We start from the raw sequence: 12,228 nt of genomic DNA, 5'->3' as shown, positions 1-12,228 counted from the left end.
AGCATCCTGATATTCTCATTCTAAATATCATTATAAAATAAAATAATATATAGCATAGGTAATAGAATATATAATGAAAAATAATTTAATACATATAACGTATACATGATTTATAATGTATGCTAAAAAATCAATATAATATTACTCTCTAATATTTACAATCATTCAAGTGTCATCATTTTTGTCTCTCCCTGAAATAAAAGCTCCGTGAAGAAAGAGATTTGTGTCTGCAGTCTAAAACAGGGACTGGCAGACTGAAAGTGCTCAGTGGATATTTATTGAATGAATGAATAAATGACTAACTCCTGTAATATTTAGTTCTCTCTGAACATAAACTGAATTCTGCTAAATTTGACTCACTAGAGATTAATTAAAAGTCAAAAAAACTTTGAATTAATGGATTTGTTTCCTTAGGCCGAGGCAGAGTGAAGATGTCTGCAGCTCTAAAACTGAAGAAAGACAAAAGTAAATGGTGTTTGGGTCAACTTTTGCTAAGGTTAAGAAACTGCTTGCCTGTAGTCTCAATTTATCAGGAGTCTTCCTCAGATATTGTTTTGAAACTGCATTCTTTTTCCTCAATATGCTAAGGAGATTTTCTTTGGTAGAACTCATTTCGAGGTTTTCAAAATTATTAACAAGCTCTGAATCTTTTCTATATTCTCATCATGCATCATTTTATCTATTACTTTGTTTCATTTTGATTGTTTCTAAAAACATTCTAAATGAGATTTAAGCTAAAGAACATGATACAGACATTACATATGCCTCCTAAATCTCTTAAAATTGGCTTTATTTTTCTTGGCTGGATCAATTGGTAGTGTAAGTATCTAGTTACACGACTTAGAATAGTAAGGAATAAAAGTAAGTGTACCATATTTTCTCTATTGCTTGTTTATAGTTATCAATTATTCACGTTTCTCTTCCTGTGTGCATCAAATGCTATTATATGAAGGTCCCCTCTGATCCAGTCAGTATGCAATTTTTTTCCTCCCTTGAGAGAAATTACCATGTACTCTGCAGCTCATTTTGCTTGGATTATGGAATAGTGTTATCTATAGCAAGGAAGAATTTAACTCTTTTGTTATGGGGACTTCATGTGATTGTCAATCAGTTATGCTGAGATGGATAATGGTACTGTTCAGTGACTATAATTTTATTTTTGCAGAGTGACTATCACAACTGCCAGTACAGAGGCCCACAGGAATCTTTTATGCCTTTTTACATGCACATAAGGTTGAAATAATGGCCTAGCACAGAAACAATTTATAGTGTATCTTATTTAAAGACCAAAAGCAGGACTGGATGCTCGCAGCTAAAATAGATTTGGATTGACTGTTTAGCTAAATATGGGAACTACGACTTCTGTTTTTTTTTAAATAAGCTAAAGCTTTGTAAATATGCATGTTTCCTTACTTTAAGCATGTCGTTTGAATTCAGAAATATAAAAAAAATAGCACAATTTTGAAACATTTTGTTGTGTATGTCACATCATTAAATATTCACTACGTACCAAAAGGATGCATACTCTTTTGGATATTATATTTACACAAAGCCATATAAAAATAGCAATTGTTATAATTGCTTTATGTGGATTTTCTCATTCCATCATCTTGTGAAGTAGTACTATTGACCTCATTTTATAGATGAGAAAGCTGAAGCACATATTGGTTAAATAATGTATTTAGGAAACTCAGAAAGTTATGGCTTAACGGAGATGCAAATACAGTTCTGATTTTCAAACCCAAGTTCTTAGCCAGTATGTGTGCTATACCATCTCTCAAGGCTATTACACACACACACACACACACACACACACACACACACACACTTACTGCATACTGTGTGGCTAATGTTTGTATATTTTCATTTCCTGTCTCATTTTTCTACTTTAGCATAAACTCTATCATGGATTTCAATGAATTGTTTTGGAATTCTATATTCTTTATTCCCATCTTTCTTGTCTTGGAAGACTTCTTATGGAAGACATCAGAAACTGTCCATCTTTCAATTAAAAAAATAATATCAGTAGCTGCAACTTATTTAGGGATGCACTGAATTTATCTTCTTAAAGGTTATTCTCACAGAAACAGAAAAATACCTGCAAACATGATTTTATTTTTTGATGACTTTTATTTATAGATTCTATTACAGTGTGTAAGTCTCAAGTATTACTACAATATAACTGAGGACAAACTCAAACTCAAATATGAGCATTCATAGATGTATAAAACTTGTAAAGAATTCTATGTAAACAGCATTATTATATTCATGGCTATTTATGTATTTTTATGAAGCAATTCTCGTTTTCTTCAAGAATATGACATAATAAACCACAGATGTTTAAAAAAATTGGTGACCTCTATACATAGGCTCTAAACTCAGGCCAATTACTTGGCCATTCTAATTTAGCTGGCCTTCCTTTCATCACTTCCATTAATAATTCTCCAAAATTGCTATTTTGAACTGCTGTATTTACATATACATTTAATCTTAACTCTTTTTAATAAAGCTATCAAAATTCTAAAAAACCATGCCGAACATTTAGGATTGAGGTTTAACAATCAGCATTTACAAACAGCCCACAAGTCATTTATATGTTTTACAAATGATATAACAATCAAAAAGGTAAAATGAGATTCTCCCAATTTTATCCAGATTGTATGTATAGATTTGTGTTCAAATCTGTTTGCTCCCATTTTATTCTAACTTAAATTTTGCAGTATAACTGCCATTCTACATCATTAGTTGAAATGAGTTCAGCGATTATGTAATTTAAATATTAGTATGACAATGCCTTCTGGAGGGTGATCTCTCATAATTGGTACCAAATGGTAACATACATGAAAAGAGAAGTCCAATTTTTCTTCAAGCTTACGCTGTACTAAATGAGCGCTTAGTTTCAAATATTGTTTTTAATTGATAAAAAGTTAAAGCTAGACATTCTAACTAGGAAAACATATATATATACACATATACATATATATGTTTTATATATATGTTTGTACATATATATGTACAAAACCTGTTATATTTTTAAAAAATTATAGTTCAGCATGAAATAGGAGAAAGAGCAACTTTGTAAATTTTTTTGAAATGCTAAGAAGAAAACGGTGATGAAGAACCAGTTGCCAATATTTTTTATTTTACATAAAAATCAGGTAATGTAAAAACATTAATAGTAAATCACACATAAACCTGCCTACAATACATCTTTCATACTATAGTCAATATGCAAAATGCAGTAATATTAATATGTGTTTAAAATAATGAGAATTCAAATTTAAGGTGATATTAATTTTTTAATTTAATATATTAAAAAGTCTTATAAATGTAATATATTTTGTATGGTTCCCTAATTAAACTATCAAAACTTATTTTCAACAGGCTTAGCAGGTATGTGATACAATGCTCTACATAATCTAGGAAAACACTGCATGGTATCTTTCATATTAAATAAAAATGTGGCTCAAATAACCAAAGATGAATGATTGAATAAGGTGTAAAGAATCTTTGGCCCTAGATTTAATTTCCTATGTCCCTTAGGATAAACGTCTACAGGTGATAATCTCCCTCATGGATGTTGTAAAATACATCACAATTAAAAAGTTTTCTAGATAGGAAGTTCTGTGGAAATGTCTCATTCTCTTATCTGTGTTTACTAGTCTCTCCCTCTTTCTGTCTCTCATTCTCTATACCTCTTCGTCTCAACAGATATATTTAAGTCTCCTTTATTCTTAACTAACCAGAACAAAAAAGACATTTAAGTACTTATTATAGAACTACCATTTATGTTTTTTAATTTAAAAAAGCAATGAATGAAATACTTTCTATATGTTTGCTTTGAAAACTCCTATAAATCTAAAGGAAACTACTTTCTCCTTATATAACTCAATTTTTGACTGCACATGAATAACTGATCAGAGAAAGATCTCATATTCCTGAAATAAACTTATGAAAAATGCACAATAGCCATTTCTTTTCAATACACCATTAACAAAGAATTCTTAAAAACTAGATTTATAATCCTTGGTAGGACAACAGCTAAAGCAAAATGAATATGCACTTGATAAATTATAAGCTCAGATTACTTTATTGATTGATGTATAATATACCTCATAGTCATAGCATTTTAAGTAGAAAGTGACATCCTCCTCATCTTCATTGTAGAGGTCCAAAAGAATTACATGTACAAATTAGGAAAATTAAGTGCAAGAAAGCAGGTTGGCAAGAATCCCAACTGAATGCTTTCATTCATACTAAAGACAACTCTGAGTTGAAAGGCTGCCTTCTATTATGATTGAAAGCATGCCATACACATTTAAGATGGTATACAGGTGATGCAGTAAATACTGTGCCCAAGTCATGATGTGCTCAGACAAGTACAACGGTATTTTTTTTTTAAATAGCTACTTGCATATGAGGAAGCACTTCACTGAAGAGAAAGATCAATTTTGTTTCATGTTAAAGGATGACTACACAATACTGAAAGAAAAAGCAGAAAAATGTGATGAAAGTTGGGTCAACACAGTTCAGTATTAGATTGTATAAATAATAGTAAATAAAGCTTTCTTCATTCCTTCTTTTCTCAATTATCTTCATTTTCTTCTCAAGAATGTGATATGTACTTAGAATAATTTTTCATGTATTGTGGTTGATGTATAAACAAAGAAGGATATAAAAAAAGACAGGCTATCAAGCACAATAGTCTAAAGGTAAACCTTATGTTGTTACAGGAGTCAAGATGAAAGAAAAGTATTTGTTGAAATAAATAGCCTACACATTTTTAATCCCATAGCATTTTATAGGCACATATAAATTGGTTCTGATGCAATATAGAATAAATTTAAGCACCTCAAAATATAGAATGACCTCTGTACATGGATAATAAAAGGGTCTTGCTCCCTAATATCAAGATGTTTTAACTAAACATTCATTACTAATGTCCATTCCTTCTATCAGGGCATTTCATTACAAAGCTAAGGCGAAACACTTTTGCAGATATCCGAATGACGGGTAGGGGTGTGTGTGTATGTGTGTGTGTGTGTGTGTGTGTGTGTGTGTGTGTGTGTGCGCATCTGTATTTTAGTTTCATGGGAAATATGAATGTTTACAATTCTGTGAAAACAACAAGGCAGATGTGAACATTTTCTATATGGTCTTATGATTTATTAAAAGCAAGTCAAATTAAATTACCTTTATTTGCTGTAATCAGTAGCCCTATTGAGTTATTCTTACAATTCTTACAGAATCATTTACCAGTGCAAAAATAGCCATCTGCTAATGCTGCCCACCTATCTTAGGGAATCAGAGCTAATGAGTGCACTGACTTCGAGAATATTTTGATAAAAAGTTTTGGCATAGACCTTCTTTGAAGTCTTATTAACACAAATATATCACCTTCACAGGCTGTAAACAGTGTATCAAATATGAAGCTCTATTTTTTGCTTTCCTTGCCATCTTTTCCTTTGTCTTCCTTTTCTGTTTTGTCTTCTTCATATTTCTCTTTGTCTGGTTTTGTTACACTATCGTATGAAGGTGGAAAATTGGTGGATGGAGTTGCATCTGTTTTTTCTGGACTTGAGTTCTCGTTATCATTACCAAAAACCATATCTTCTTTATTGGGCAAATCATCATCTCTCTCTCCATCTTTTATGTATATACTTGATATATTTTTGACATTTTGCCGTAAGCGGTAACGTCTGTAAGCACGCTGAATGATAATAGCAGACACATCCTCCTGTTTTCGTTTCAGTGTAGTTGTGATGGGTTCATAGGACACTTTAGAAGGATTTGCTGACATGAACCTTTCTTCCATCTGTGAACGAAGAGAGTCCATCTCTCCACTTTCACCCAAAACACGCTTTGTAAAAGCAAATAAGATGTCGAGGCAGTGGATCCGGTCCCCACTGACCATGGGCAGATCCATGGCGATGAGCTGGACTTTGTTTGGTTTTGCTATGAGAAGAGGAGGGTCCAGGGCAGCTGCAAAATCAGAGAGTTTGCTATATTCTATAAACTGGGTGGCATCAGGATCAAACTTCTCCCAAACCTCATAGAACATCTCGAAGTCATCTTCACTAAGAGGTTCAGTACTTTCTTCAGTGGCAACACTGAAGTTCTCCAGGATGACAGCAATGTACATGTTCACCACAACCAGAAATGATATGATGATGTAACTGACAAAATAGAAAATCCCAACAGATGGGCTACCACAATCTCCTTCAACTGAACTCCCTGGATGAACTTTGTTGGGATCACAGTCTGGAGGTCCACTATTGAGAATAGGTGCTAGCAATCCATCCCAGCCAGCAGAGGTGGTAATCTGGAACAGACAGATCATGCTGTTGCCAAAAGTTTCAAAGTTGAACATGTCATTAATTCCAGCTTCTTTTTTAACATAGGCAAAATTGGACATTCCAAAGATGGCGTAGATGAACATGACCAAGAACAATAGGAGGCCGATGTTAAACAACGCGGGAAGGGACATCATCAGGGCAAAGAGCAGCGTGCGAATCCCCTTTGCCCCTTTAATTAGACGTAGGATTCGGCCAATCCTGGCAAGACGGATCACACGGAACAAGGTAGGGGACACAAAGTATTTTTCTATCAGCTCAGCCAGAAACATACCTGGCGAAGAATGAAGGAATAAAAAGAAAATATTTAAATTTCCATCATACAGAAAATCCTAACTCAAAATGGTTTTCTCTTGCATCTTTTAATGACCTCAGGACATTTTATTGAAAGACGTTTTATAACAAAGAATTGAGCAATCCCAAAGAAAAATGATTATACTTACCATTTTGACATTTTCCCTCCTTTACTAAGTTTGTGGACATTGTCTTTTACCTCCACAAGAAGTTTTTAATGATAAGAATAATACCTACTCATGTAGAAAATTCAAGCAATACAGTAAAACGTTAAAAAAAGAAATATAAATCACCTAAAATATCACCAACCATAACTGTTGTTAATATTTTGTTAATATCACTCCAGACGTTTTTCTATGCAAACACACACACACACACACACACACACACACACACACACACACACGAATGTAATCATGTTACACAGGCATTTTTTGCCATCTATTTTAGTCACTTCATGTCATAAAAATATTTCCATACAAATGAAAAACAAAGTAATTTCTTATAGTCATATAATATCTGTTCAAAATAACCACATAATGAAAACTTTTATGTTATTTCCAATTTATGATCTCCACAATGTCTTTTTGTCTAAAATTTATAATTCTAAAAATAGATGCCATCCTAAAATAGTGGGAAAGGCATGTACAGATAATGAAAAAACAAAAAGATGAAAAAAGAGCTATGGTAATGAAAGGGGAGGAAGGATAAAGTCACGTACTGTGATTCACAGATATGACATGTTGGTTAAGAAATGATTGCATTTTTTTCTAAGCATAATTTTAATATTATTTGAACCTTTAAACTTTATATTTTACATATGTGAAAGCTAAAATTAATTAAATCAAAAAGGGAAAACCCTGCAACTTTAGTTTTTTTTAAAATTAGTTTCAAGTATACAGTACATTGGTTAGACATCTATATAGTTCATAAAAAGATCCCCCCAATTGCTCCCTCACTCCCCTGACCCTCCACTTAGCCATCATATTAATACTAACTGCATTTCCTCTGCTGTGCTCCCTATCCCCGTGACCATCCATCAGCTACTGATTTGTACTTCTTTAACCCTTCATCCCATTCTTCCAGCCCCGCAAACTCCCCTCCCCTCTGTCCATCACCAAATTGTCCACTATACTTGCGAGTCTGCTTTTGAATAGCTTAGTCTTTTTATTCCTTAGATTCTGCATATAAGTGAAATCATATAGTGTTTATCTTTCTCTGTCTGACTTAAATACCTTCTAGGTCCATCAAAGCATTATGTTTTTCCATCTCCTTCCTTTTAGTCTGTGTCTTTTAATTTGAAGTGAGTCTCTTATAGGCAACATATAGAGGTCTTGTTTTCCTTTCCATTCATCCACTCTTTTAGTTGGAGAACTTAATTCTTTTCCATTTGAGGTACTTACTGATAGAAATGTAGTTGTTACCATTCTTTATTCCTTTTTTTGATACATGTTTTTTCTTCTTAAAGAAGTCCCTCCAACATTTCCAGTAATTCCGGTTTGGTGGTGATTAATTCCTTTAGCTTTTTTTTGTCTGGGAAGCTATTTATCCATCCTTCAATTCTAAATGATAGCTTTGCTGGATAAATTATTCTTGATTGTATATCCTGGGTCTTCATCCTGTTGAATATTTTTTGCCAAGCCCTTCTGTCCTGCATAGTTTCTTTTGAGAAATTAGCTGCCATGGATTTTCGCTTATAAGAAAAGTATCTGCTTTTCTCTCACACTTTTAATATTCTTTCTTTGTATTTAACCTTTGGCATTTTAATTTTGATGTGTCTTGGTGTGGACCTCTTTGGATCCCTGGTTTTTGAAATTCTCTGAGCTTCCTGAGTGTTTATGTCCATTTCCTTCACCAAGTTAGGAAAGTTTTCCATTATAATTTTTTCAAACAGCTGTTCAAATTCTTGATTTTCTTCAGTTTCACCAGATGGATATTTGGACCCTTAATAGTGTCCCATATGCTCCTTAAATTATTTTTATAGTCTTGGCATCTTATCTCTTGCCATTCTGATTGAGTGTCCTTGGCTTTCCCATCCTCTAGATAGGGTATTTGATCCTTTTCTTTATTCACTCTGTTTCTTCCTTTGTTTATTTCATTTAATATACTTCTCATCTCAGATAATGTGTTCTTCATTTCTTTTATAATTTCCATTTCCATTTTTATGGTTTTTTTTTTTTACCTCTTTGTTGAAGTTCTCACTGAATTTAACCAAAAGTTCATTGAGCATCTTTATAACCAGTGTTTTGAACTCTGCATCTGTTAGATTACTTAACTCTATTATATCTGGATCTCTGTTCTGTTCTCTCATATGGTTTCTGTTTCTTTGTCCTCTCATTTTGGCTGCCTTTCTGTGTTTGTACTAAGCAAAGCTCCTAAGTCTCCTGGTCTTATTAGTGTGGATTTGTGAAGTAAGTGTCCAGTGGCACAGTTCTGAGAGGGGCTCAGCTACAGGCCAAATTTAGCTCAAGGATCTGCCCCTTCAGGGCCACCTGTCAAGATTCAGTAAGCAATCCATAGATGCTGTGCTTATAGTTGCCTCACAGGGTCACACCAGAAACTGAGGCCAGCTGCCTCCACCATTCTGAGTCTCAGCAAGGAGCACCTGACTTGCTGAGGATACACCTTGATGTGGCTTGGGTGGGGCCCGATTTGGGGGAGGCAGGGTTTCAGGGACTCCTCTGGGCAGAGCGACATCTGTTATCCAGTTTGATGACTTCATGGCTATGGCAGCTCTGTGTCCACGCACTGGGAGTGGAGAGGACTCAACAGGGAACAACTGGTGCTTCTGTACCGAGTGAGTCTCATCTTGACCCTCACTCTGACAATGCCTCCCTGTAAGTCCCTGGTGCCCCTTGCCCACAGCTGAATCGGCACTGGTCCTCAGAGCAAGCAGGTCTGTCACTGCAAAAATCTGCTCATGGACGTGGCCCCTTTAAGAGATGTCTGCCTCTGCCACTGCTGCAGCCTCCGTCTCACTTAGCTGCTCAGGATCGGGCAGTCCGCATCCCTGCCCCGTCCTACCTTCTGCCGTTGCAAGGTGCTTTCTTGGATTTCTCCCTAGTTGTGTGGCTTTTTCATCTAGATCCCAGGTGATTTTTTTCCTTGCTGCTGCTCGTTGTTTCCATCACAACTTTGTTTTGGTCACCAGAGGGATCAACAGAGCCTCTATCCTCTATGCCATTTTGGTTCCAATTTCCAAGAAATGATTGCATTTTATAGACTTGTCAAGTATGAAGCCATAAGAAATGAAGACTTTCACAAGAATCACTAATATTATGGCTATTACTATTATCATTAATCAAATGGCAGTTTTCATATGGGCTAAAAGTAGAAGTGACTTCAGATTTTGCATTGGTCTTCTAAGACACACCTACATATAGATACAGTTGCTACTGTTGTGAAGGGTAATCTTGGAAATCTGGTACTGTAACAAAGGGTATTATGTGCTTCCAATAAATAGGAAACTTGTGACTTTGGAGCCTGGAGCATGAACCCAGGAATTCTGACATGGTGGTTTTCTGTTTTGTAAAGTTTTGTTTTTAAGCTTCCTTCATTCTTTCATTTTACTAGCTCACTCAAAAGTAAATTTACATTCAAGAATTCAGAAACTTCTCTGAGCATGTGTGGAGTTTGGTTTGATTTGAAACTAAAATATGATTAATAAATGGTCTTACCTACAATGGAGAGAATCACAACCACAAAATCAAAAATGTTCCATCCTACAGTGAAGTAGTAGTGTCTGAGGGAGATCAGTTTCAGCACACATTCTCCAGTGAAAAGGATAATGAAAACCACATTTATCCAATATAAGACATTAGTCATGTATGCACTTTGTCCTTCTTTTTCTACCATCATGGTTACCATGTTGAGGCAGATAAGAACCATAATGGTGATATCAAAAGCTTGGTTTGTTACTAGGTCAAATATACATCCTTGGAATTTGTTCTGCAAAGAAATAAAAATAATATGGAAAGTAGAGTAAACTTTCTAAGTAGTGTCCACTAATCATTATATTAGTAAAAAAAATTACAAAGTTATGTCTTTAAAACTTGTATAAATTATCCCTGATCATAGAATTTGTGCTTTCTACAAGAAATGTTATTAATGGATTAAATCAAAGTCAGAGTAAATGAAACTTTTGTTGCTGTTGTTGTTGTTGACTTTCAGCATATCAGACCAGGATTTAGTTAGCCTTGTATAATAATATTTGCTTTTAAGTTTATCCACTCTAGTATGTTATAGTCAATCAAAAGTACATTTATTTTGATTCTCTATAGGCCATTGAAGTAGTAAGTTGTGTAGTTAATATAAAAATAAAAGCATATATAAAAATACATTTTCAAAAAGTAATCTTAGATGTACATGAAATTTTTAAAAATAAAACCCATTTCTTTTAGAAAAATTAAAAAATGAATATTGAAAACCAATAGTTCTAAATACATATATTATTTTATAAAGACTTTCAAAATATTAGCAATTTTGTTCAAAAATTGTTCAAAATTTTGTTCAAAATATTCATGTTTAAGGAATGGTTGTACATTAAAGGTGAATTAAAAATATTTTAAAATTAACTTGCTAACGATACACACACACATATTTTTTTACCCCTGGTCGAGGTATTGGCTTTTGTGGTTTCTTAGATCCCAGCTTTTTCATTGCATTATAGTATTTCTTCTGTTCTTCTGTCATAAAGATGTCTTGACCCCAAAAAAAAAAAAAAAAAAAAAAAAATCTAGTTAAAACCAGAATCATTTCCTAGATCTTCTCTCAGATTATTAAGACAGGTTGAAAATGTATCAATATAGAAATGAAATGTATTTTTTATATGCAATGTAGCTATAAATAAAACTTGTTTTAAAGGATTACTTATGTGTAAGCACATGACTCTCCATATATAATGTAATGTGCATATATAAAATATATGTTATTATATATAATTATAATTGGCTCAATTTTCTTTTGGAGAGATAATCTGTATTATGTTAAACTATGTGCTGATATCTTATTTCATCTGCTACTTGTGTTACCAAACATTTCATTGCTAAATAATGAATATATGAAGAAGGGTTGTAAGAAATAAAAGAAATGAATTTTTTTTGATGATTTGGCTAATATTTAGGACTCTTATGAAGAGCTGGGGCCAAATAGAGTAGCAAAAATAGTATTAGATTTATATTCATTTGTGTTCATTTTAAAATGCCATATTCTTTAGCAGAGAAAAAATATAATAAATATGTAACACACACATACACACGTGTGTGTGTATTTCAAGAAACTCTTTAGCTATCTTTTTAATTCCAAATAAAGTATTTCAAGATAAACAATTTTTGGGATATCAACCTTATGCATAATAGAATTCTAGGTACTGAGGAAACTACTAATAGTCCAGGATCCCTGACCTGAAGGGCTTTCTAATTGAATATACAACCTTTAAGATTCAACAACAAAATTAAACAACAAAAAAATAACATCTATTTAAAGTTTTTGATTCTTTCCATACTGTGTAAGCCTAAATCTCACAAAGGGGGTCCAGAAGCTTTGTCTTTTCTTTTAGGGTCTGTTAATTTCTTAAAATCAT

General features: G+C 33.4%; 1 protein-coding gene across 1 annotated transcript in view; it reads right to left on the bottom strand.

Annotated features, from left to right (window-relative positions):
- Nucleotides 1-5,291: 5,291 nt before the first annotated feature.
- SCN9A (sodium voltage-gated channel alpha subunit 9) overlaps nt 5,292-12,228 on the bottom strand; it is a 78,198-nt gene continuing 71,261 nt past the window's right edge. Inside the window, exons 23-25 of the mRNA XM_023528466.1 lie at nt 11,256-11,360; nt 10,325-10,595; nt 5,292-6,627 (exon numbers count right to left, since the gene is read on the bottom strand). Coding sequence (XP_023384234.1) covers nt 5,435-6,627; nt 10,325-10,595; nt 11,256-11,360 — 1,569 coding nt within the window. The 3' untranslated portion in view covers nt 5,292-5,434. The remainder of the gene's footprint in view (nt 6,628-10,324; nt 10,596-11,255; nt 11,361-12,228) is intronic.

The sequence above is a fragment of the Pteropus vampyrus genome, unplaced genomic scaffold (genome assembly GCF_000151845.1).
Source record: "Pteropus vampyrus isolate Shadow unplaced genomic scaffold, Pvam_2.0 Scaffold2, whole genome shotgun sequence".
Classification (NCBI taxonomy): domain Eukaryota; kingdom Metazoa; phylum Chordata; class Mammalia; order Chiroptera; family Pteropodidae; genus Pteropus; species Pteropus vampyrus.
The sequence above is the reverse complement of the archived record's forward strand: the minus strand, read 5'-3'. Positions and strand labels throughout refer to the sequence as shown.